This window comes from Pinus tabuliformis, chromosome J (assembly GCF_031772625.1).
Source record: "Pinus tabuliformis cultivar Carrire ecotype Pingquan chromosome J, CPIR1, whole genome shotgun sequence".
In the NCBI taxonomy this organism is placed as follows: domain Eukaryota; kingdom Viridiplantae; phylum Streptophyta; class Pinopsida; order Pinales; family Pinaceae; genus Pinus; species Pinus tabuliformis.
The window spans coordinates 1,098,572,437-1,098,600,170 of NC_142295.1; the positions used below are offsets into that span (position 1 = coordinate 1,098,572,437).

Sequence of the window (27,734 nt, forward strand, 5' to 3'; positions counted from 1 at the left end):
AGATCAATGGATGCACAGATTTCGAGAAAAATGGAAAATGGTTGAAGCTTTCAAAGATCAATTTCTCGGAAACCGTGCATCGGAATTCGCTGAAACTGCTTGGGTGGGTTACTATCACCCATATGAATCTCCCCATGAAACAAGTTTTGAAATGGATGCACGGATATGGAGAAAATGCAAAAATGGCTGAAGGTGATGGAGGTTGATTTCTTGGAAACCGTGCACCGGAATTGGCTGAAACTGCTCAAGCATGTTGCCATCACCCTTGTACAATTCCCCATAAAACGGTTTTGCAAATGGATGCACGGTTTTCATGTTAGGGCAAAAACAAATTCTGTTTTATGTATTTTTTCTTCAAAGCATTTTGCAAGTTTTTGCATGGTGAAAAAGAATGAGCTTGGGCTGTGATGCAGGCATGGAGATGATGGAGGAGGAGTTTGAAAATTGCAGGAGGACTTTTGAACCCTTGAGGAAGCTACCATGTTCTCCAAACTACTTTTTTTCAATCCATTTTTAACTTCTTGTAATTTCTACAGGAACTTCCTGTAGAAAACACAGTTTTGGACAAAGCCAAGGTAGAAAAGTTTTAGCTGGGCATTTGGGGAGCGATGGCGGGTGTTCGAGTGATTAGGGTTTCAGAAGGTCCGTGCTGCGCCATCGTTGCCCTCAAAGAACAGCATTGTTTTGGAACGGCTTGGTGCCTGGCCGCTGGGTTCTCAGTGCTTGATTCTCCCCTTTGGGTTCGGCTCAGATCTTCTGCCGGAAAGGAGTATCATGATTCGAAACAAAGCAAACAGAGTCTGGAGAATTTCTTTCCCTTCTTGGCTCAGGATGTTTTTCTCAGGACGGATCTAGGCACCATTTTTCATTGCACTGGGAGTTTTGCTTCAAATCAGCTGAACTCCAACCAGTTTCGGGTAGCTACGCTCTCCTCCGCGGGGGCTACGCCCTGGATAGGAAGTATTGTCTGCATCTATGGGAGTTTCATGGCGGAAATCAGAGATCCCCTGAAGAAAGCCAGAGTATGGCTCGGCATTTTTGTCACTGCCGAAGAAGTGGCCCTAATTTATGAAAACGCTGCCCGGAACCTCCATGGCGCCAAGACGAAGACCATTTTTGGCCTCTCCCCATTGCATGACAGTAAGCCCCTGTTTATCAAAAGCGTCTCTGCTCAGATACGAGTCCCTCAAATGCGGCCTGGTTTGTGTACCAAGCAAGCGCTGGGTGATCCAGTCCTTAGACAACGCATGGAGGATGCGCGGCAAGTGTTTGACGAAATACCCCTAGCAGCTACTGCACTCTTCCACATGCAGCAACGGTGTTGCCAGGATCTGGAGCAGGCTCTGCAGTCCCGAAATTTCATTGTTTCAACTTTGAATCCTCTTTCAGGCAGTCGAGATTCTATTCATCTCCAGGGTGGATCACTGAACTTCAGATCTGGCCTGGATTTACCCGATCCGGACAGCAATCGAAGGAAAAGCCAAAATCCAGGAGATATAGAATCTCCCTCGGAGACGGAGTTGGATGGCTCAGATCTGACAAAAACAGAGCCACCCCATAATGCCAAATCCGGGTTTCAAGTTTTTGTGAAGACGCCAAAATGAACCACAATCGTGGTTTGGACTACTGACAACGATAAGGTTTCAGATCTAAAGAACAATATCGTCGAACAGACTGGCTACCCGGCTGAGGAACAACATCTGGTGAATGAGGGCAGATCGATGCAGGAATGCAGAACCATGCAAGGATACAACATCAAGTCAGGTTCCACAATCATTCTCAATATGAGATTACGAGGAGGAGCCGAAAATGCTGGATCTAGTTCGCAAAGCAATGGATGATTTAAGGAAGCAGTGAAGGGCAAAGGAAAAAATCCCACAGCCGTCACGGAACCTCCAGACCAGTACATTGTAGATCAAATGCCGGAGAGCCCAGCTATCTCCATCGAAATACCAGAGGTAAAAAGTATATATTCAGATCTACAAAAAAATGCAGTTATTTGTAGATTTAATGGATTTTGGCCTAGAACTGATGCTCTGTATCAATGGATTCACTCGGTTTGGACAAAAAATTGTCAAATCTACTTATATCCCAGAGGTTTTTTTATAGTATGTTTTGAAACAGAGGAAGAAAAGGAAACAGTTCTCAACCAAGGGCCATGGTTCTGGGGTAGTGCTGGACTCTTCATTACCCCTTGGTTTCCTGATTTTGATGCTAACACCATGGTGGTATCAAGGATGCCAGTATGGGTGAGGATGCATAATCTTCCATTACATTTTTGGCATTCAAAGGTTCTAATAACAATCGGAAATACCTTGGGGAGAATGTTAAAGATAGACGCAGAGAGACACATAAAAGGAATATTTACTTTTGCCAGAATATGTGTCGAGGTAGACCTTAGTCGAGGACTACTTGAGAGCATCATCTTAAACTTACATAATACTCAGTGGAAACAACCTCTGGACTATGAGAATACAGCTTTCAGATGTCGGGGATGTCAACAAACATGTCACTTGTACAAGGCATGTCCAAGCCTCAACAAGAGCAAGCAACAACAAAGGAAGCCGAAAGGATGGCAGGATATAGATGCTGCATGGAAGAAGGTAACTACAGCAAAGAAAGAAGAACAAACTACAACAAAGGATAAAAATCAGGACAAAAAGGACAGGGAGATTAATGAGGAAAAGGAACAAGAGATCCAGATGGAAATAAACGGAAACAAACGAAGCCACAGTCCTGAAGGATTGGATTCGGATAAGGAGCAACCAATGAGTACGATGGAAAACCAGCTAGCTGTTATTGACTCCCCTCCCATCATGGATGGTTGGCGAAAAGTGGAGAAGAAGAAGGGTAGGAAGACTTAGGCTAGCTGGGTTTTTTTTTTTTTTTTTTTTGCTGCTTTTCGGAATAGCAGAGCAACTCATTCTTTTTCCTGTTTTTAGGTAGTGTTGTACATTGCGGGCTGTATGATCATTTTTCACACAGCCAAATTGAATGCTTTTATGCATCTGCTTGTAACTTTTTATCTTAATAAAAAGTTCGCTTTTTTTTTCTTTGGGAAAAAAGAAAACACAGTTTTGAGGAAAGAAGCACAATGACATGGAAAAAATGATGGAAAAGGGTGAGGGATGGAAAAATGGATGTGTGCAGGCCTCATGGACATATTCCCAGCCTTCGGGTCCTCTTCGGAGATCAATTTGGCCTTTTTGTAAGCTTCCTGTAGAAGACACAGAACTTCCTGTAGAAAACACAGTTTTCATAAGAGAAGCATAATGAGGCGGAAAAAATGATCGAAAAGTGTGAGGAATGGAAAAATGGATGCTTGCAGGCATAACCAATAGATTCCAAGATTTAGATTCCCTTCCAAAATCGAATCTGGCTCGCTTGAAGGTTCTACAGGATGTTTCCTGTAGAAATACAGAACTTCCTGTAGAAGGCACAAAAATTCCTTTGTCTTTGTTTTGAGTGATCCTCCTGACCTGCAATGTCCTTCTTGCAACCTGCAATTATCCAATGGAAATTAGGTTTATTTTTATTTCTCTTTTTCTCTTTTTTTTTGAAAAACAACTAGGGCGCCTCATGGAGGTTTTCACCCTAATTGCCTGCCCTGGGCGCCTCCAAGGGAGGTTTTCACCCAGAGATCTTATTCTCTTTTCTCTTTTTTCCCAACCCATTGACCGCCTCATGGAGGTTTTCAATCAATGAGCCAATCTAAGGCGCCTCCGAGGAGGTTTTCACCTTAGATTTTTATTTTTCTTCTTATTTTCATTTTTTTTTCTTTTTTCCTTTTTTCTACCCTACCCTACTTGAAAAACAAAATTCTTTTCAAGTATAAGAATACTTCCAATGGATCCATGTGCACATCGAGATTAGAGACAAAATGATGTGAACGCTCGAAATGCATGCTTTGACAGGTATCCGGATTTCAGAGACCAAATGATCTGACTTTGAAGGGATCAAACATAGCTGAGGAAGAGAGTACCGCTGCAACTTAGTGATGATCTGAAACGATATCTCAATATAGCTCTGATATCCTTGGTCCTTTTGCTGATCTGAATCATGTTTCATGTCACCTTCTATCATGACTTTCTCATCTTCCTCTGTTTGTTGATCTTTCTCTTGAATACATGGAAGATTTGATGGTAACCATGAGAGAGCTTTCTTGATCTCTACTTCTGATGTCTTCTCTTCATCAAGTGCAGCCCAGGGTTCTTTGATCTCTTCTTCTGAATCTTCTTTTGCCTTTGGTCCTTCAATGTTGTCAACATAATCTCTGCTTTGCAACACTCTTCCTGAGCTATGGTGAAGATCATTGAGCTCAAGAGGAGTCATTTGGACATGTTGTGCCTCAACTTTGCAATTAGGTTGAGCTATTCCAATGGGCAGGTTTGGAAATGGTGGTATGGGTAGCTGAGTGGAGGCGTAGATTTGAGATGGATGTGGATGGGGTTGTGGTTGGGCAGGCATTTGGGGTTGCCTTGGTGGAGCAGGAGGTGATGGTTGTGGATGAGCAGGTGGTGGAGGAAAAGAAGCGGGAGGAGTGTTGTATTGGGGCCTCCACCCCTGCTGAGGTGCATTCCACTAAGGCTGTGGCTGAGCATAAGAGTGAAACGAATGAGCAGCTGGTTGGGCATAATATGGATCTGTGAAGGAACAAGGAGGAGGTGTGAACCAGGAAGGGTGAGCAAGGGGACCCCAAGAAGGCATGAAAGTGGCTTGATAGGGGTCATAATAGGTCTCGGGTGTCCCTTGCAGTTCCTACTGGTAAGATCTAGGTCCATGCGGCCTCCTTTGGTTCATATAATAGAGTGATTCAGTGGCTCCTTTGGCTCTCTGATATGCAGCTTTGATTCTGGGTAAGGAAGGGTACTGATATGTAGGATGGTATTCTTCACAGACAAAACACACTTCTATGGAGTACAATGGACATTCGTTCCTAGGATGCTTTCTAGTGCATCTGGGACAAAATATGGCCAAAGCCCTCTTGGCTTCCTCTTGCTTCTTTTGGATCCACAGGGTATCCAATTGCATGGCAAGAAACTGCCTCATATCACTCTTGAAATCTTTGATCTGATTTGCAAATTCGTTTTTGGACAAGGTACTGCTCCCAACATTTCTATTTGTAGCCATTTTCTCCAGAGGAATGTTTTCTTCTTCTTCTTCCCTTGAGGTTCTTCAAATATGTCTTGCGGTCCACCTAAGGGTTCTTTAATCACAACCATCGAAGAAGAGAGAAGGTTGGCTGTGTGAAGCAGTGGGGGTGTTGTGCAATCATTTTTCTGAATTATCTCTACTCCTACAAGGTATGAAATGAAATCTTTTTGGTTGATTTTTGTTTTTTTTTTACTTCTACCTGCAAAACTGAAATAGATTGAACTGCAACTAACTATCTTGCTGAAATGAAAATGCGGAATTGAAATGAAAGCAGGAAAGGACTAATCTATTTTGCTCAAATGAAATTGCAGGAATGAAATGCTAGTCTACAATTGCAGAATTGAAATTGAAATGCTAATCTACGCTTGCAGAATTGAAATTGCGGAATTGAAATGCTAATCTATGAAAGCGGGAAATGTCTAATCTACTTTTGCGGAAATGAAATTGCAGAATGGAAATGAAACAATCTACTCTACGCTTGCTGAAATAAACTACTTAGCAGAAGGTTGTAGTAGAAAATAGAAGAAAAGCAGCAATCACCAATACTCTGACGCTTCCCCGGCAACGGCGCCAAAAAGATGGTGGGCTCCAGTATTGTAGCAATAATGCTGCAACTCCTAGGACTCCCTTCTTTACTTTTATCAACCCGGTAGTTCGTAACAAACTTGGAAGTGACGGTGTTGTATGCACAAGTACTAGCTCTTGCCGCCGCTGTCACTTGGTCAGCTGGCACAAGTCCGCTAGGGGCTTAAGCCAACTTCTATGAGCTCTTAGAAGAAGCTTGTTAACTGATGGATGAAAGCTAACTCAAAGGAAGCTAATCTACTTTCGGAAAGAAACTGAAAGCCAAAAAGTAACGTAAACCCTAGCAAACCCTAATTCTACCAGCTAGTCCTACTGATGCAAAGGAGAGAATGCAAACTACTGACAGAGATGCCATTACTTCTATGAAGGTAAAATACATGTGTCTAGACTACCTCTATCTGAAGAAAACATCTTTTTGTATTTTTGAATAAGTTGTTAGAATTATCATGCATGTGCTTTTAACTATTTTTTTACTGTGCAGAGGTGGATTGGCGAGAGGAAATGCTTGGAGGAGGTCGGAAGGTTTAGAGAGGGCCTAAGGGGTCCCTAGCACCCTTCCAGAGAGTTTCAAAGAGTTTGGCTATCAAGAAACCTCATTCCCGAGCTTCTACAGGAAGTCTGCAGGGGTACTACAGGATGTTCAGGAATTTCTACAGGATGTTCTGTAATTTTTCTACAGGATGTTCAGAAATGGGATTTTGGAGCATGGATGGAGGGAAAAAGATGGAGGAATGGGTATGGAGGTGAAATAGGGGTGTAGGGGAGTTCAAGACTTGGGGAATGGAGCTGAGGAGTGGCAAGGATGGTGGGATTTGTTCAAGGAAGACTGAAGCAATGTTGCACAAAAATTAGGGTTTTGGGAGCGAATGGCAAACGTGAGGCAAGGATTCTAAGTAGAGGGTGGAGTGGATGGTGCTGATGGAGAATAAGCAGATGAAGAAGTGGTACAGGTGCTCTGCAAGTTGTTTTTCCAATCTGAACCAACAAAGACTTGTAAATTCAAAGACCTAGTTACGTTGACCTAATATGCTAGCTGCCAGTAAAGAGAATGAACAGAAATGTGACCTGCAATGAAACCATGTATTTTAACTCATGCAACTAAGCAAACGAAAGTCTGAACTTGTAACCAACTTCTACACATGAAGATCAAACACTAGTGATTGCATGGCAAAGCAAAATCAGTGTTTTTGTGGGCAGCAAAGTCATCCTAGTCACAGCTCCTGATCCCATTGAGGGAGAGGTGAAACCACAGATGTTTGTTGGCCCTTTTCTTGAAGCTTTTTCTGTTAACAACCTATCAACTAAATTTGAGCATGAAAAGCTATTTTACTCATAAAAAACAACCTAAATAATAAAACAAGGTTTAAATCTAAATAACAGATTTTATTCCAAGAATGCAGCAAAGACACATGAAAGTAAACAAAGGAGGTACTGGGCGCTTGAGATGGGCCCAACCCCAAGAGCTACAGCCTCCTAAGAGAGATTTAGAGCTGGTGCAAAGCTGGATTCATCTTTATTGATCAAAAGAAATGTTACATTCTAAAAATTGTCCACAAGGAGAACTTGAAAATGTGCTGAAAGCAAAGCTAATCTACTGCCTAAAAATCGAACTACAAAATGACTACAAAATGAATACAAAATGACTATAAAGTGACTAACTGAAATGAGGCCCTAAGCTCTCTTATTTATACAAATTGAGGACCCAACAGTTCTCCTAAACTTTAGGGACTCGGCTGCCCAAAACTTGCAGTTAACAGCAGTCCTACTTGACTTGCTTGGCTGCCCTTGTGTTGATTGATTTGATGGCCCTTGAACTCTGAGCTGATGATGGAGAATTCGAGGTAAGGGCCCATAAATGAAGGGGACACCTTCCTACAAATCCTCTCCCTTGTTCTCCCACGAATTTGGCTGCCAAGTGCTCATTAAAACCTTCAATTTTGTCTCCAAATTGACCAAAAAGGCTACACAAAGCACACATTAGACTTGTTGGCATAATGACTAACCCAATTCACTCTATTAGCATAAATATAATAAAAAACATGCAATAAACTAATGAGAATGGTGGATTAAGTCAAATGAGGAGGTTGAATGAGCCCATATAATTATCCATTTTTGGGGCTCATCAGCGGCCTTCATCGAAACCCTTCTCCCTTCTCTGCATGTCCGCTGCCCTCCTCCACAGCAACTCCGCTACGCCCTCCTCAACACCCCCGCCCTCCTCTGCATCAAACGCGGATATCCGCGCACAGGATGGGTTCAGGAACATGGTTAGGGTAAAGTTTGGTACGTAATAGAAACCAATTTATTAACTAATAATAACTGATATATTTACTAATAACTAATACGTTAAGGTTTTTTAAGGATTTTTTAAATTAGATCGCTGATTTCTGTTCAATCGTCTAACATTACATCTAACGGCTACGATTAAGACACAAAGGCATTTGAGAGGGTTCATTTTAAAGAAAAACGCTTTACGACGTAATTTTAAAAACTAATTTTTATTTTTATTTTTTAAATTAAAATTTGACAACAAAATTTTTATTAAAATTATGAATACTTTTTCCGTTGAAAATAAAAATCTTAAATGTAAAAAACTCAAAGAACCAGAACACCAAACTATGTCCTAAATGTGTTACCTAAAATATCATTTCTTTCGTAAACAAACACCGAAAATATAAAAATCGCCGAAGAAGCACAACACTAAGCAAAGATCTTGCAACACATTAAATAATCCATAGCGTGAAGGAAATTCCTTTGGCTTGATATACGTAAATTCCATTTTCCAGGTCTTTTGGAAGATTAAAATAAATATCAAAATTATTTAGCTTTCTAGCCAGATATTGCAAAGATTAAAGCTTTCCTAGGCTCTTAATTCAAATTAGCACAATTTGAGAGAATACAAAATTTCTTTATTTAAGAAAATAAAAGTAATAAAATATGAATTATCTGTAAATAAATAAATAATTGAAAGGAAAAAAGAAATAATTATTAAATAAATGCACATGGATATAAAATACAATATAGAAATCATTACTTTATCAAAATTGGAAATTTGTATATTTGCATGTCTTTTTTTCTAAGATCCTTCTTTTGTTTGGAAAACCTTTGTATATGGAGTAGAGTGCTTATGGGCTACAAGATAGTTTCTCTAACATCTTTGTATGCCATGATTTTAAAATTGGTAAAGGAATTAACCTAATCGTAAAGGAGGTAGTAGTGGAAAATATTAAATGGAGAAGGTTTACTAAGTTTCATATGATAGTTATTTAGCTCAATAAATTGTTAATCGTGTAAATTGTGATTATGTTTGGAATGCTGGAACGACTTGGAAGTCTAAAGTTGGTCTACAACAAGGAATTTTATTTTACACTTGGTTTCTTGCTCCTGGTTTTATGCATTTTGTTATTTTGTTATTGAATGTTCCCGTGTAGTGTGGAGATTTTATTTTTCTCTCTCATTTGGTGTGAGAAAAAAGTGGTTGATCTATGTCACAAGACTCCCCTCACAGGGGCTTCACTAGGGGAGTAATACCATACCACGTGGGTTCATATTGGGGAGTATATATTGAGGAAAAAATGACATAATATATTGGGGGATGTATACGGGGTATAGGGTTTTTATATTGGTTGGTATAAAAAAATTGAGGTCAAAGTTAATGAAAAAATATAAAGGGTATAAAAATGTTGATGAAAAAATGGATACCTACAATATCTAGTGAAAGTAGGGGTTTTTTAAATTGGGAAGGTGTATTGGGTTTGTATTGGTAGGGGTTAAATAATGTGATTATTTAAAGGTCTTTTCCAATATGCAGTGAAATTAAGGGTATTGTTTAGTATGCCACGAATGAACATGATATGGCAGAGGTTAATTGAGTGAAGCCCTCGTGACTCCCCTTCATTTGAATTCTACTTTGTATATTGGGTTACATGCATTCCACCAATTTCTCTTGTTCATTGTCCCCTCGTGGTTTTGGAAATTGTGTGTTAAAGTTGCCTTGACATTTGTCTTGTTTGTCACAGTTGATTTGAATGCTTTATTTGTCAATTGGTTTTGGTGCCATTGGGGGAGACTAGCTCTCTGTGAAGGCTAGAATTTTCTACCTATGAACAAGACATGGGACCATTGTAAGTTTTGGGGGAAGCACATTTGTGGTCTTACAAGGGTTATCAAGGTTTCGCGGTCCACCTAGTTCACCATTCCTCGACAGCAAGATCGCAGTTGTAGAGCTGTTTGGAAGCATGACAAAACTAATAGGTCTCTCTTTGAGGCTCTATCGCAGGAGGTGACTGTTGTGTACCAAGCCATGACCCCCCCATGCACTTAGGGTGATATCCACTGACTAGAAAGAAATGTTTACAGACACAGATAACTAGTCTTAGATTCTGAGGTCCTAAAAGAAAGGTCTCATTTTCTCCCAAACTGTGAGAACAATAGGGCCAAGGAGGAATCAAGATATCCACAGAGTTACTCTGTATTGACAGCTAAAAACATTATTGGGGGAATTCTTAAGGAAAATCATGATGACCAAAATCAAAATGATATCCTTTCTTAATGATCTGCAATGGAACCAATGGAGAATGAAGTATGACCTAGATTGATTGGAAACTTGCATGAGACATATGGAAAAACACATACAATGCAAATTTAGGCTTCCATTTCCTCTAGGATCTAGACCAGAAAATTGTGCTCTTGTGACACCATCTAAATTGTAATGATTGTCTCTTCTATTCATTCTTTGTCGTTTTTTGTCTCTTTGAAGATAAGGTCTATTGTAAATCTCTAACATTTAGCATACCAACCAACAAACCTAGTCAAAGTGAGGCTAGTGAATTTAGTGAAATTTGAGTGAATGATGTAATCATTTTTATCTAACAAAAAAAATCTCAACTTACAAAAAAACAATAAAAAAAATTACACTTAGTTTTATGATTTTTTCTTAATGTTAATAATTTGAGATATATCATAAATTGCTTTGATGCCTATAAACTTTTACCAACCATTTAATTGATACAACGAAATTTATTTATAATTAATTATAATAATTAAAATTCCTTTTAAAAAAAAATAAATATATAATTTAAATATCAATATCACAAAAATCATTTATAATATATTTACTAATAAAATTTTAAACATTTCCATTATTTATATAAAAGTTTTTAATTTAGTCTTGATTTCATACTAAATCAAGATCCTTACTTCTTATTTTAAGGAAATGGAGTATCCACATCCATGCGTTGCTCTAAAGCTTGTTTTGATCAAATATGGCCTTTAAAGAGTTATAAATTCCACTTATGCTCACCTGCAGATTCCTAAACAACTGCTGACTAGGATTTTATATTGGCCATATTTCGTTTGACTAGGATTTTATATTGGCCATGTTTTGTTTCTCTGCATCAAGAGCGTAGTGTAAGTACAGGGGTGAACTCCTTAAAAATTCTAAACGAGATATGATTTGGTGACGATCATATTTACATGTTTCATTTTTTTCCAAAATTAAAAAGTTTAATCAACTTTTTAACAATACGGAGTTGTTTAACCGTAATAGTGAAACACGATTTTCTACCTTTCAAACAAAATGAAATTTATGTGAATAAATTCTCCATCTAATATACTCAACAAAAATATCATAAAAATTTGGCTATGCAGATATCCCGTTTAACTTCTATTACATAAATCCTTAACACAATATAATCCTTCTCCAAATACGAATCACCAAAATTACTTTTCACGTGTCCATCATTGCCGGCTTGTTAGCGTGAACATTTTAAACTAATACGCCATTGCCCATTTGTTAGCGTGTGGTTTATGAATAATACGCCATCATTGCTGGTTTGTTAGCGTGAACTTTTGTAACTAATACGCCATTGCTGAGTGGAAGTGTTTTCCATTATACAACAATCATTATTTTAATTTTAATCATTCTTAATTATAAACATTTCGTCGTTTATTTAACAATTAAAAAAATAGAGGTATGGAGACCATCGATATTTAGAGGTATACGCAATGTATGGGGAATCACGATTATAGTTTTGAGAATATTTTAAAATTTAATTAATAAAAATAAGTTAAATTAAATAAGGATTATAATGTTTTGGAATATTTTAAAATTTAATTAATGAAAAAGGTTATAGAGGGGAATATACTGAAATTTAATTAATGAAAATGAGAGTAATCAGGATTATCTAGAGTAGTGAGGTAGATTCTTGTTTTTTTCGCGAAAGTGAAATATGTTATTTTTTATACTCAGTTTTTATGTAAATGAAATATAATGATGAAAAATATTATTATAAGATTAAGAAAATTATTATATTTTTTTTATTTTAATGCGAGAAAGATAGATTCTAAAAACACACAATGAATTAGAGATGGACTTCTATTAAAACAAAATTGAATTAAACAAATTTATTGAGTTTTGGTTACGTAATGGGTCAACTTTAACTTGAGAAAAAAAAGGAATTATACAACTTATTGTAAACTGGATCATTTTGTTAAATAAAATTTATTTATATATTAATGTCCACATCTAATTAGAATATGAACTTATTAGAAATAGATTAATAATCTCAAATTCCTAAGAAATTGGTGGGTGGGGAGCCATGTAGCACAAATATAATTTTTTAAATTTGTTAAAAGTCAATATAACTTGAGAAACTCCTTAACACACTACAATCATTGATAAACATTAAGACTAAGCATATGCTGAGCATTAGAATATCAACATATTAGAATTAGAATAATCTTAAATCCCTAAGAAATTAATGGGCATGGAGCCATGTAGCACAAATATAATTTATTAAATTTATTAAAAGTCAATATAATTTAACAAACTCCTTAACACACTACAATCATAGATAAGCATTAAGACTAAACATATGCTGAACATATTCTCTTGAGAATCAATCTAACCTTAAAAGTCAATAAATCTTCTTCTACCTAAAAAATAAAAAAAAATCAATAAATTTTCATCTAAAAAATCAATAAATTTTCATCTAAAAATATCAGCAAATCGTCAAGTTGTAAATTCCTGATCAAATTGAAATAAACAAACTGATTTAGAAATAAATTTTCATTAAAAAAATCCTAACTAAACCAATTTACTTAACATTTTTATTAAATTCTCATCTATTTTAAGAATTCCGAATTAAATTAAGATAAAAAATGTGAATACTTCACGACATATTATTATATTGATCTGACTCTAATGGAAGAGAGATGGATTTCCCTTTAATAAATAATAATAAAAAAAATCTTATATATTTTAAAAATTCCCTTTCAAATTAAGGTTGTGAATACTTCACGACCGAACATTTTGATGCAATTCTTTATTTTCCAAGGGATTGTCTGTCAATGTATTTTAAGAGACACTCTGTAACGACAATTGAATCCCCGGCACGTTGGTGGCGCAATTTTATTTTTACATTCGTATGTATCAATCAATCATAAAGCAATTCCATGGCAGACTCAACAAGGGATTCAATGGGAAGGCGGTGCCTGCTCAAACCCATACTGCCGGAGAATGTACTGTAACTCTCCAACTCCGACCTCGTATCCAGCACTCCCTTCAAAGCCATCTCCAATTCTGACCTCATTACTATTGCTGCTCTGTCCATCTGCATAACACCGATCAGAAGCTCGATGCTAAACCTCCTGATACTTGGAAACTCCTTTGATGGACGCGGGTGCCTCCGGAAGACCTCCACCAATTCCGAAACCAACGATCTATTTGTTATAGTCCTCCATTCTGTGAAGACACGATCGAAATCCGGTTTGGACATAAGCTTGACGATCTGAGCTGCCAGTCCTATGGCTGCTTCCTGATGCGCGCCCCGTTTCTCTATTGAAGACTTCACAACCTGAAAAGGTATAACAAAAAAACTTTAGTGGATTATATGGAAATTAATTTGGGGATTGACTTTTTGAACAGTAACCTACCTGAGCTGCAACGGCTGTGACTTCGCGCAATTCAGCGTAATCTGTTTCAGTGTATGAACACAGATTCCGAAGAATTCTCGCTGCATGTATGCCCTGAATTTCGTCATCCAGCACAGAGATCAGCTTTACGATTATATTGGAGTCATATTTGGTTCGACCCTGCAACCTAAGGCTGATGATTCTTCGGCAGTTGTGTTTACTTTCAAGAGAAAGAAGAGCCAGGGCTTCTCCTGCCTTGCTCACCAGCTTCGTCATCGTCGCAACGTACTGGCCTTCACTAATAACACTCCTCTCCATGAAAAACATGGAGAATAGATCACGCAAAACTCCGCCAGTACTCCCTATGCTCTCTCGCCCCGCATCGTCCAGTGCAAGACTGGTCAGCGTGTCGATAGCCGGGATTTGCAGAGCAGGCGTCGATATTTCTCTGTATTCGAGAATGTCTCTGATATTGCTTATGGCAAAGACTATCTCACAGATCTCTTTCTTTAGAATCTTCCCCGTGAAGCCTGTACTGCTTGCCAACATTCTTACGAGCTGCAGAGCGAGCTTGACAGTCTTGATTTCTGACTCCGGAGTGTTTGGATTTATCTCTGCGAGGCCTATAATCTTTGGAAGAAGTTCTTTGCTGCCTCCGATTTTAGCGCAGTTGACATGATCTTTAGCCAAGCTTTTCAGTATCCGAAGCCCCAGGAGACTGAAAAACGAGTATTCGTATTCACTCGAGCAGCGATCCCCGTATTGCCTGCGCAGATTACTCGTCTTGGCAAAATCACTCGAATGGATTTCGATCTGCTTGCTATCATACAACAAAGAGGCTATGGACTCCATGGACCCTGCGATGGCCGCTACCCGAATGCAATTCCGGTTTGTCCTCACCAAGTTGGTGATGATCTCCGCAGCCGCTCTTCGAATCTCCTGCTCGTGATGGTTACTCCAATTCAGCATCTCAATCAGCCTCTCCACCACGTCGCTCATGGTTCCGATTGCCCTCAACGTCTCTTCTGAGAATCGATCACTGTAAACAAGCGCGCGCAGGATCCGCGTCCCCGTTCGCTGTCCATGGCCCCCGTCGGACTGCAGCAGCTCCACGCTGTATGTCACGAAATCCATCTTCAGCCCGTCGAAAACGCTATCTTTGATGCACTGAGAATACGCGTCATAGAAAAAACGGCGGACGGTGTGGAGCTCAGACGCGTCGAAGCCGTATTCTTCGTTGACCTCGGTGAGCAGTTTCATTGTGACAACCTTCCATTGCCAGTAGGCCTTCTCCAGCAGAAACAAAAGAGCTTCGGCCAGGGCCAGGCCGTAGAAAATATTGAGCGCCAATTTCTGATTTTTCATTTGTTCATTGCCCACAACTTCGCCGAAGTTCTGCCTGCTTAGCCGATAGACAGACAATACGACGCAGGTAGAAGCCGCGAACAATTGCAGCCAGAAGAGCAACTTGCTGATATTTTTTGATATGAAGAGCCACCCGGTATAAGGCACCAATTGAACCTTGGACGTAGACCATGTTCTCTTCAAAATTCCGTGTTCATCAACACCTGCACTATGCTCTTCAGATGACCGACCATTTTCTTCTTGACGCCGGCTCGGATTCGACTTATCAAGGAAACATCTGCAACCTAGCCTTAATATAGACGTGCCGTCGTTATAGAATCTGCTGCTCATCCGTCTGGCGTCGTCCCTGAGAGTGGCCATGGACAGCGTCGTCTCGTGTTGCCACTCAAGCTCGCCGCTGCGGCTAAAGATTCGAGCGCCTTCTATCAACAATATAATAGTCACGAAGTAGAAGTCCGGCGTGTCTAAGACTATCGCGTAACCCCCGAGGATAACGACTGTGGCCCAGACGAAGGCCATGGCTCCGAGCCCGGTGGCGGCTTTCTCCAGAATAGCAAGCCTGAAGGCAACTAAAGTAAGTTTCTTTTCGGGCGCTGCAGCATTAGGAGACATGATCATGTCCACACCACGCCCCTCGGACCTTCTCGTCTGACTTATCTCTTCAGAATCTCCATGGCCGCCTGGGTAATGGCTGCTGCCGCTGTTGCTCGTAGACTGGCGTGTTTCCGTTCTTTCTACCCGCGGTTTGAAAGGCGAAACCCGTTTACGATTGCCGTCTGGTCCTGGTGAAGGAGCCATTACTATATCCAGTCGGACGCTCGTTTCTGCGCTCTGGGCGCTACTTTCTCCAACTCGTGTTTGCATTCGGCACGACCCGCTGTTAGACCTGCATTCAGGCTCTGGAAAATCTTCGAATGAGAGGACAACTATTCTACTAGTCAGTTTTATCGGTTTGCTCCATCGGTGTCTACCCCACATATACTTAATTGTTTTTTAATTTCCAGGGGCATATACTTGACTGTTACGACACTCCTTTCGTTAAAGGCGTACACTCTAAAATGGCACGCTACGAGGTGTGATTGGTTTCCTGTGACCTGTCTGTTACACTCTTGTGCCAGACATGGCGAGGAGTTCGGAAATTTCTTGAATAAGTACAGCTTTTGGAAAAGTTAAAAAACTATACGACCCTCCAGCATAAAACTCTAATGGCTTAAACTCACAGGGTCTAACCAAATATAATAAGAGGAATGTTGCCGAGTTTGATAATGACAAATTCGACAGACCAATAGGAACTAAATTAGTTTTGGGAGGATGCTCGTGTTCCTTAATTTACATCGAAGACTATTTTTTTTTTAAATAATATTTTATTTATGCCACACACTTATATTGTAGTTTACCACGTGTTGTAATAAGTAGGTCATTTTAAGTTTACCACGAATCCAAAATTTTGTCAACAAAAATATATAAGACAACTATTTTATGTCCAAATGTAATAAGAATATGTTTTTCTAGCATGAAAAAGGCTATATTTGTATTAATCAAATCAAATGGACCATTGTGTCATCATAAAATCTAGAAAATCTCGATTGCTTGTTCAGCCAACCCCAATAAAGAGACCATATACAGTCACGTACATATAATGTGAGAAACCATATGAGAGCGGTATATGGAAATGTAGCAGGTATTTAAGAGATTACATAAAACATTTAAATCCATCAAAATAACTTTGAGTTGAAACTTTACCAGGCCATATTCATAGTGAAAATTAAGAGGTAACAATATCACTCTCTGTACCTGTAACATATAAAAAAGGGAAATTTATTATACAAAAAAGTTTATAAACTATTTACGAAGGCTATTCAAGAAAAGTGAACTCCACGACACCTATATTATTATCTTCCATGACTATATCCATCTACACTTCTCCCACAATTCCTTGCAGTCTTTTCTTTGAGAGCTCATCCGCAAGCTGATTATGTTATCTATTAGTGTGATTGATTGGTGACCTCCCTAGCTGTGCCCAAAGACATTCAATTCTCCTTAACTAGCCAAGGAGAGCTGATTGTTTGATCTGTGCTTTACCCTTTACATGATCCAAGATAATCTTTGAATCCCCATATATATGGATCTCGAGGATATTGAGAAATTTTGTGAGCCTCAACCTTGTTATTTGTTCCCATACCAACATTCCAGTGGACCCTATATTATAAATCCTTTGATAGTGCTATCCAAAATCCATAGCCGCAGACATTATTTTGTGCCACGCCATTAAAAAAAGCAATCAGGTACACCATGAGACGGTTGTTGCTCCTTTTTTGTTTTCCTTTTGGAAGATTATCTTGTACAAGAAACAATGTATATAATGATATAATCTTTTCATATACCAGTCTGAAATCCTCAGCCATGTTCTCAAATATGGATTTATTTCTCCATTTCCATATAGTCCAGAAGAAAAAGAGCAGAATGGTCCTCCAGGCAGGTTTTTTATTATTCCACCACCCCATACAATCTGCAATGTCAAGAAAATGATTATATGGAAAACCATAATGCATTGCTAATTTTTTCCATACCTGGATCACATGATGACACTTGAGGAACATATGATTGTTGTTTTCCCCCTCCTGTTTGCAAATCACACATATGCTTGGCCCATGCCATTGACGCTTTTGCAAGTTCTCCCATGTGAGGTTCTTGTTGTGGTATACTAACCATGAAAACAAGATGATTTTGATAGGGATATGATTTTTCCAGAGGCCAAACAAAATCAGATTCTCCATACACCTACCACCTCGACCACATAGTGAAAAATATACGTCAGCCACCATAATGTTTTCGAACTTCATTCTTCCCGACCACATCAGTTTATCACATGGTTCCTCCTAGCATATACCCAGTGCTTTATAGTATGCAGTAATTTGCTTCCTTTCCATAGCCAGATTACTGACCAACCGCAGTTCTTGTGCTGTTTTCCATACGGGGGATCTTTCCCGCCATCAATTAATTAGTTGGTTCCAGAAATCTATGCCTTTTCCATATAGAAAAGTAAGTATTGAATCAGATACACAACATTCCCCACCCGCACCTAGAATCTGATCCACCCTAATAATGATAGAGTGCCCCAATCCCATATTCCACACAAAATGTTGTATAAAAAAATTTGAAACCTTTTGCATACTGCGCCATATTGCCGATCCACTTGGTATGCCAATACTGTGGTTACGGAACCAATATAGAAAGTCTTGGTTTTCATATATTTTTGTCTAATCACCTTGCTCCATATACCAGACCCAAAGATAGCTCACCATAGGGATTTTACCAGCAGCGAAGATCCAAATGATTTTAGATTCAATATACCCCATCCCCCAATCTTTTTGGGCAGGCAATTTGAGACAATTTGGACAAATGGTATTTATTCTTTCCATTGCTACCAGCCCATATAAAATTGGCAATTATGTGATTTATGCTATTAATGATGGCCATGGGTATGTGAAATAAGTGTGCCCAATATACCCCCAATTGGGTAAGAACAACTTGTGTGAGAATCGCGAGGCCACCCAGAGATAAGCAACAGAACTCCCATCTAGAAACTCGTTTGAAGAATTGGTCGACCAGCCATTGCCAATCTATGCTTCTATAACAATTTGGTTTTAAGTGATAACCGAGACACTGCATACCATTATGTATTGATTCCGCTTCAATACCAAAGAGATTTTTAATATAATCAATGACTTCCATATCACCCATATCATGATATACTATATATTTGCGCAAATTCATATTCAAGCCGATAGCATTAGCAAATTTTTTAAATATATGAAAAAGATTCAGCCATGTAAAATAATTCAGCATAGCCATGATGAGCACATCATCAACAAAAAAAACCATGAAATTTTTTTATATTGTTCCCCATTACCAATGCCAGAATTTGCTCTTCGTTCACCTCTTTTTTGATCCGTAAACTCAAGGCGTCCATAGCCAAGATGAACATGAGAGGAGAGAGGGAGCAGCCCTGTCGCAGTCCACGTCCAGCTCTGAAAAAGCACATAGGGTATCCATTGATAATGACTGCATAGTTTATATTCAAAACACAAGCCATGACCCAATTCACACATCTGGGTTGCAATCCGATTTTGTATAGGACTAGTCGTAGATAGCCCCAATCCAAACAATCATACACCTTCTGAAAATCCACCTTCATAATGGCAACATTTATGTGCTTAGTATGTATTGAATGCATACATTCCTGGGCAATGGCAATGACATCATGAATTTGTCGATCCTATAAAAAACCCATATTTCTCAAGTGATATAAACTTTGACAATATGCTCCGCATCCGGACAACAATGTTTTTGGAAATGATCTTATAAATAAGGTTACATAGTGAAATGGGCCTGTAGTCATTAAAAGTCGATGATGGGCGGTGCTTTGGAATGAGAGCAATATATGTTGAATTTATGCACAGATGGATTTACCCCATGATCCTTGACTCCACCATTCCAGAAGACCATTTTTAAATATATCAAAAAAGTGAGTAAAAATTTCAGTCGACCACCCATCCGGTCCCGGGCTTTTATCTCGCTTGAAGGTTTTTAACACCTCCAGCAGTTCTTCTTTAGAGACCGCTTTAAAAATATTTTCATTATCGTCGGCGTCGAACATAGTAGGGTACAGGTCAACAACCCATAACATATCTCCCGCATTAGCCACCCCTTTACATTCATATGCACTTACCATTTGCATCATATATTTCCCAAATGGAGTTGATATTGCGCCTATGATTTGCATAACGATGAAATAACTTTGTGTTTTTGTCGCCCAGCTCTTCAAACGCCATGTAGCTTCTATAGCAGATAATATACCCTTTTCCTTGTGTTATAATTCATGAATACGTGCCCTGATATTCGCTTGAAGTGAATGTGAGATCAACCAGGGCAATAACGAGTCTAGTTCTAGTTGGATTTCCCTAAGCTCCTTCTGTTTTTCCTTAACCTTCTATTTTTGCCATGATTTCACTTCCCTTCGAAGGATGCTCAAATTTTATAGAATATGTTCCATCGGGGAAGTCCCTGATATGTGAGCCCGAGTCTATATCATATGAACAAAAGCATCGAAGTTCGGATCTCCTAGCCATGTTCAATTAAATTTAAATGGCAACCCATACCTAAAACCTTCCACCTGCCAATGCAAGGTAATGGGCCTATGATGAGAGAGGTAATTGTTGATAACTTCCGAATGTGCATTGTCCAGGCGCTACATCAAGTTCTCATGAAGGATAAAGCGATCCAACCTTTTCGCAATGTATGCCTCACCTTTTCTACCATTATCCCAGGTGGGAACTAACTTCGATGGACACAGATCAATAAAATTATGCTCAATAATAGCCTCACGGATCAAACCCGCCATTGGGTCAATTTTCCTAGACCTCCCCCATACTTCATCCAGTCCAACAGTGCAATTAAAATCCCCCGCGATAATCAGAGAAGCAAGGTTCATAATACTAGAAGCAAATAGTTTTTCCTAGAATACCATCATGTTCCTATATGGACCATATAGGTTCAATATGTGAATATGGTCCCTTTGCCCGCGGAAATAACCTTCAATTAAGATTCCGACCGAACATGAAAAGGCTTTAGCACGAACCTAGTGAGGATCCCATAATACCACAAGACCTCTAGATAGACCAGCTGTAGCCGTGGCAACAATGTACCATTTCGGGAACATTTTTCCGGAAGTAATCAACAACGTGAGAAACCGAATGCATGGTTTCTTGAAGTAAAATGATACAAGGGTGTACAGAAAGAAAAAGATGCTTAAGAGCTAGGAACTTAGAGGGGGTTCCCAATCCCCGAATATTAAGCGATAAGATAGAGGTCATGGCACACCCTATGCGGGCATCTATGCTCCAAGGGCTCGAGTGGGAGGTACATCAATGATAGGCACATCTACAAGAAATCTGTCAATAGGATAATTTGATATATTCTTTCTCGCACGACCCCTAAAGTGGCGACTTCCACGGTTGTTCTTACGTCTGACAGTAATATTCCCCACCGAGGTGGGACTGATATGGGGTTCAGATATGCCCGATAACGTATGTATGGTAAGAGACCGCAAGTCAAGGGTTTTCATGAGAAGAATATAGTCTAAATCACTATCGACGGAGTTGGTAGGAGAGGCCAGCGGGGTGGTGGGGGGGCTACTACTAATTCGTAGACCCTATGATTGAGGGATACATGGCGAAGACAGAATATAGGTAACATATGATGTGGATGGGACGTCATGTGCCTGAAACAGTTTGGGAATATCATGACCAAGGGAAGTGAGACCCGGGGATGGAGGTTGAACTGGCAAACCAGGACAGCTAGATCTAGGAAAATTTGATTTCTCAGAGGAAAAGGGGGATGACAGGAGAAGTTCCATATCGCGTGGATCCATGTACAGAAAAATGCGGAGGATGGGAACCATGATGTGTACCTTAATATCGATGTGGACCTTTTCCTTGGTGAAAATCAGTGCCTTGATGCATCCTTTTCGGCACCCCCATATAATTCCATCCATTTGATCTGCCACCCCAGCGCCACGAACAATTTTCTAGGACGTGCCTAGTATGGTGGCAAAATGAGCATCGAAACGACACCCCCCAATAATCCAACTTCTGAGTAAGGTTAGTCTCTCCCCAGTGAAGCCCAATATGATCAGGGAAGCCCCCTCTATACTCTCTCTCAATAAGAATCCATGCAACTAGTTTATCAGGGCCCCCCAGGCACCGAGGATCCACATACACAAATTTACTGCTAACATTACCAATATCCTCCAAAGCCTGCTTCTTCCATAGATCGATAGGCAGTTCAGGTTACTTCACCCAAATTAACTTATTCTGCGGGGTGTTGTTAAGGGAGTTGAAATCAATAAACCAAGAGTGGAGTTCCAAAAAACTACGCTCGTCTATCCACGGGATAGATTTAATCTTCTGCAGGTCTTCTTGACTAAGGAAATGGAAGCTATACCAGCCCCGAAGCAACCTCACAACCGTCAGAATATAACCCAAGATAGAATTACACTTCTTCTCTACCCAAGTTCTCATGTCGGAATCACTTCTTACTAAGAAATGCCAACGCCCAACAAGAGCACGTTTCTGCAAACTAGTAATTCGATCACTTAACTTCTCAAGATAAAAAACAAGGGTGGGTGGTGGAGATGTTGTTTTCATAGATCGAGCCCGATGCCCGAATCTCCATTCATGCCTTGCATGAGTGCCACCCCGCAGATCAAGGGACGCATGGTCCCCATCTGGCACAGATACATCCCCTAGAATATTGTGCCAGTCATTAAGTGATTGAGTGCCAGTTCGGCACCCACCTCCATAACCATTATGTTGGAGTGACTTAGCCTCCATGGTGGCCTTGATGTATGCCTCCTGGGCCGACGTGTCTGAATCCATGATATCCATACCACCCAGCCCAATAAGACCCGTCAGCAGTGCCTCCCCCCAACCCAATCAACCACGGTAGGTTGCCAAATGTGTGGAGTTATTACAAATGTCAGGAGATAGAGACAGCTAGAAGTTGAAAGCAATAAGGAGAAATAAATATGGTGACCCTTCCGAGTACAGTGTAGACATATAACACGATCTTCTAGGAATTGACATAGATATGGAATAATGCCGCTTAAGGAGACGTCGTCAAAACATCTCCCAAAACATGATAAAAAAGGAACGTCAGAATATAATAAAGATAGGTCAGAAAGGGGAGATTGCCGAGGATCCCTTCATAAAATGAAAGGCAGATCTGAATAACGGTAGGTATGGTATGCCATGTGGCAAAATTAACGAGAGGTTATCTTGCCACCTACCACCCTAGCAATTCAAAATAACTGAGAAAATAACGGAAAAGAATGTCGAAAAATACAAAGATACCAAAGCCGAGTATCATAGGCTGAAATGAGAGAAATATCCAGAGAGCCCAGATCATCTACATGGGAAGTAAAGAGCTAATCTTTGACATAACAACAAAGGCAGTAACAACCCTTACATGTCAACCATATATCGCCCAAACAAAAACCAAATTGTTTGCATGGCTGAGAGATATAGAAAAATTTAAAACACTTTCGACAAAGCAGATTCAAATAAGGAATCACCAGATAGGAGTGCCCCTTAAGAGTTTCAGGTAAACAATGGCATAAAAAATACTCAATTCCTGGATAAGGAGAAATATTCCCACCCTGCCCTACAGAGGGTACCTACTTATAGTAGGGGAATCCAAACTGTAGAAGCACAATGTCGTTCTATAGCTATATGGTAGGTCATTTTACTAATGGATACCAGTGAAGGGAGGATACATAAGTGTAGGGCTACGGATCAGCGGGACCAGCATTCTTTGGTATATTTACTGAGTACGGGGGGATCTCACATAACCTACTATAGATGGTATACCGGATAGACCGCATACCTGATCTCGGGATGGGTTGGCACATCTCAACTATGATCTGCGCCTTTCGATGAAGCTGCCTCTTTCACTCACCATACAATATCTCCCCAAGGATTTATTCCCATATCCTCCTTGATATGGACCTAGGGGATTAGGATTATCTATTTGGATAATCCATTAGTATGTGTAAGTCATCCATCATTCATACCTAGACCTGGATATATAAACTAGCATATTCCATATGCACGGGGCGACAACTTGGAGGGTATCCCATGTGTAATGCGATGCTACACCTCAATGTAATGTGACGCTACATCTATGACCCATTCTAGAATGTTTCAAAGACCTATATGGGTACCTATAGATATAATACATTATTGATTGGATAAAAGTCCATCTATAGTCTACACGAATCACCCTTATATGATGCCTTTGAGTAGCCCACAGAGCCCCCAGAAGGAGGCGGGGCACCGGTTCCACTGGTAGAACTAGGAGCATTAGAAGTTCTTCCATCTGGTGCATTACCCTATTCTATCAGATTCATTCTATTGCGTGACTGACTACCACCGATACTACGATTGGTCAGAGTGGAGACGTGTACGGAGTACACGCGCGAAGTTTCGATTGCGCTTGAAGTGATTGCACTAGATGCTCGGATGGGTACGAATGACTTGGGGGTGAGAGATATAGTAGTATACTTGGTCTCGCAAAGCAATCAATAGTGTCAGATTCGGTGTGAAAGACTATATAGTCAAATAGAACGGGATTGGATAGCTTTAGGAGCATTAGGGTGGGGTGGAAAGAAATTTCATTCTTAAACCAATGAGTGGGAGGGCTAGGGTTGGTGGGAGGGGAGCCGAACCCTATTCTTCTCTATGATATGTGGACCAGCTATAGTGGAGGATAGGATGGCACACTAAATCCAACCCTACCCCTTTCGAACCTCCTCCTAAACTCGAAACCGACATACATAAGGTATATATTGACGGTGGGCGGGAAGAAGATTATTGTCTCATATGTGTGACATAAATAAACGAACTCAATTTCACTCTCTTTCGCCTCTCCCTCTTGACTCAATAGGTCAAGCTCAATCTTTAAAAGGAAGGAGGTTTAGGGTCGAGTGCAAGCTCTCTCCCCATTCCTATTTCAAGGTTTCATACTTCTTTATTATAGGGAAGGGTCTATTATATATGTATCAACAACTTGGACCTGGTTGGAGATCAACAAAGAATAATAGGGGGGTTTGACTAATTGATCATCCCATTATTTGACTAATAATTGGACAGAGGTCCCTTCCTTCTTTATTGGATGGAACAACCACCAATGCTATTAAAACAATGATAGTTCTATAAAACCCTTTTGCTAAACAATGACTAAAGAACGATGCATCATTAGGGGGTTATATGGGTTCGAGATGGGAGAAGAGGGCTGACCACTCTCTTTATATAGATAATAAGGGGAGCATCCCTACTATTATAATAAGGGTAAGGTATGCACTGATGAAAAAAAGAACGGTTGAAATTTCCTATCACTGAAAGAGAAGGGTTTTCATGGCATTATGATTAGTTGGGGACTCACAACCCCTTGAATAAGAATAGGGCTAATGAAGCATCAGATCGCCAGATGTTGAACCATGAAGATGGAAACAACAGCCAAGACTGGAACCTCAGAAAGAAGGTTGGGAAGTTATTGAAAACAAAGAGCATTAGATCTATTTGGTACTCAACTTGGGTGGCTAATCTAGTTCTGGTTAGAAGGAAAAATTCATAATGTATGAGCCTTATTATGATTTAAGCTAGGAGATAAGGCGGTGATTTCAAAAATCTGGATTAGAATAGTAGGGGTCGGAACTTCCCATTGCCTCAATTAATAGTAGTTTTTTTTTTATTCATTATATATATAGTAGGGGGGTGAGGACTAGTAGCTTAGCTTAATGCCGGGTTGGAACCAATAGAAACAATTTTTCTGGGTATGAGTAGGCCATCGAATGAATGGACTCTAGATTTTATTCCCACCACGATCATTTCATACTTAGCTATTTCTAGCCCCTCCGCACGGATGAAATGGAATCACTTAGACGAATGGGGAGAAATCTCAAGAATCCACCATGATATGTGATGCTCCCGCTTCAGATGAGCTTCATTGTGGTAGTCCATGGACTAGCTAGAAGAAATGAGCTTATGCCGAGCAACAATTGTAATATAGAAAAGGGGTGATTTCTTGCCTTTAATAATAATAGGGCAGATCCCGGATGAAAGGAACAATATGCTCGATCTCGTTAGATAGTCCATTGCATTTCCCCAAAAATTGGAACAACTATCTATTGGGTAAACCAACAAAATGAAAGATTGAATGATCCAACATCACTTCTATTCCACTATTCCATATTCCCACCCTCTCCTTAGGTGAATCCTGAAACCTGCATGTGAAGTTTCGACCACGCTCAGTATTATATATCTATAGAACAGAGGTTGGTGATCTGATATATCTATCTTTGTTTCTCAAGCTAGGATGAGGAAATGGTCGGGACGACGCAACAGGTATTATATATAGAAGGCTGGATTTCAGAATTCATTCAATTCCTTTCTTTGATTTCCCGACCTCGGGAATTCTTTTCTATACCATAAATCTTTCAATCTTGTGTGGTGAAAGAGCTGATTGAGAGGTGAGATAAAGCGTCGCACCTTCAACTAGCAATCGTATACCCGATCCAGACGCGTCCGCCCACCTCGATGTTGGGTATTTTTGATGGGAAAAATACCAAAAACCAAACAATATAAAACACAACAGAGGCAATGCTCTGTTTCCTTCACTCCAGGATCTTTTGTGCACAGGGAAGTTTAAATTTTTTTTACTGGGGAACAGAGTATTTCACCACCATGAAAGATTTCTATTCATTAAAACAAAAAAAAACATTTACTCTGTCTCCATATGAGAATTTACACTGCTGGAAAAAATTCCCATTAACATTTACTACTGTAAAATCTCCATTCACATTTACTGGTGTAAAACTATTTTTACATACTGCTGTAAAAAAAAAATTACACGGACTTACAAAAAACTCGCTCCACCATTTTCTTTATGCACTGCTGTGCAAAACCACACATGGTTTTTGCTACTCCTCTGTTTTATGATGCCTCACAAGACATTACAACCCTGTTCTGTGTAATTTCTCGCACTGCTGTGCGTTCAATACATACCACACATGGTTTTTTTTCGCTGCACCACGAGCTCTCGCATATTACCAAAAATTCAACTAACTAAAATATACGAGCTCCTTTTTTTAAGTATTACATTGCGTAAAAAAAAACTGACCATGCCTATCTTTAAATGTACCATACCTTCGACATAAAAAAACTTACGTGCAATATATAAAAAGTTCAATATTCTACCTACCACTATGACATTTCATTAATTAAAACGTATGGTCAACCAAAATTTGACATTCACTCCACGCAATGCATTGAATTGCTGCAGGCCCAAATGCTGGTTTCAAACGATCAACGACGGAGAACATTCAATCAAATCGGACGGTGGACAACAATATCGGAAGGTCATTTGTCACCGAACTTTATCGCCCGAGAAATTACGTTGGCTGATGTCAGGGGAGAGCCACGCGTCTGCTCCAGATTTTCTCGGGTTCAAGAGTACGAAGATTCCCTTCGCCGGAAAATGGCCCAAGAACTCTCAGGCAGGATTGGTGAACGGTTTCTGGCGTCTGCGTTGAAATTAGATTTCAACACTCCCCTTTAATTTCAACGGCTGGGCATTCGGTCATACCCAGACACTTTCTCAAAAATTCAAAGCTTTTCTGATCCATTGGCTTTGTCAAGATGTCTGCTACCTGTTCTTGAGTCCTGCAATGTTCTAGAACAATTTCTCCATTGTTCACCAATTCTCTGATGTAGTGAAACCTTGTATCAATGTGTTTCGTTCTCTTATGAAACACTGAATTCTTTGACAATGCAATAGCTGAGCTATTGTCACAAAAAATCACTGTCGCTTTTGCCCGCTCTTGGCCTAAGCTTCTCAACATTCTTCTCATCCACACTGCTTGACATGCTGCTGCTGTAGCTGCCACATATTCAGCCTCTGCTGTAGACAATGCTACAATGGACTGCTTCTTAGAAGCCCATGAAATGGCTCCTGAACCCATATGAAATACATAACCGGAAGTGCTCTTCCGATCATCTACACTTCCAGCCCAATCACTATCAGTGTATCCAACCAAATCTGAATGTTCTGAGACAGTATATAAAATTCCAAACATTTTGGTACCTTTGACATACCTC

The 27,734-nt window shown here is 39.8% G+C and overlaps 1 protein-coding gene across 1 annotated transcript; it reads right to left on the bottom strand.

Moving 5' to 3' along the window:
* Positions 1-13,033: 13,033 nt before the first annotated feature.
* LOC149230874 (uncharacterized) lies at positions 13,034-14,859 on the bottom strand. The gene is made up of 2 exons (XM_089376157.1): positions 13,675-14,859; positions 13,034-13,595 (listed from the first exon to the last, which is right to left on the bottom strand). The coding sequence occupies exons 1-2, from the start codon at positions 14,785-14,787 to the stop codon at positions 13,176-13,178; spliced, it is 1,533 nt and encodes a 510-aa protein (XP_089232283.1). The 5' UTR covers positions 14,788-14,859; the 3' UTR covers positions 13,034-13,175.
* Between the last annotated feature and the right edge of the window lie 12,875 nt (positions 14,860-27,734).

Coding starts and splice junctions, on each gene's coding strand:
- LOC149230874 (XM_089376157.1), bottom strand. CDS start 14,787: ATGGATTTCGTGACATACAGCGTGGAGCTGCTGCAGTCCGACGGGGGC. Junction 13,596..13,674: donor TCACAGCCGTTGCAGCTCAG/GTAGGTTACTGT, acceptor ATACCTTTTCAG/GTTGTGAAGTCTTCAATAGA.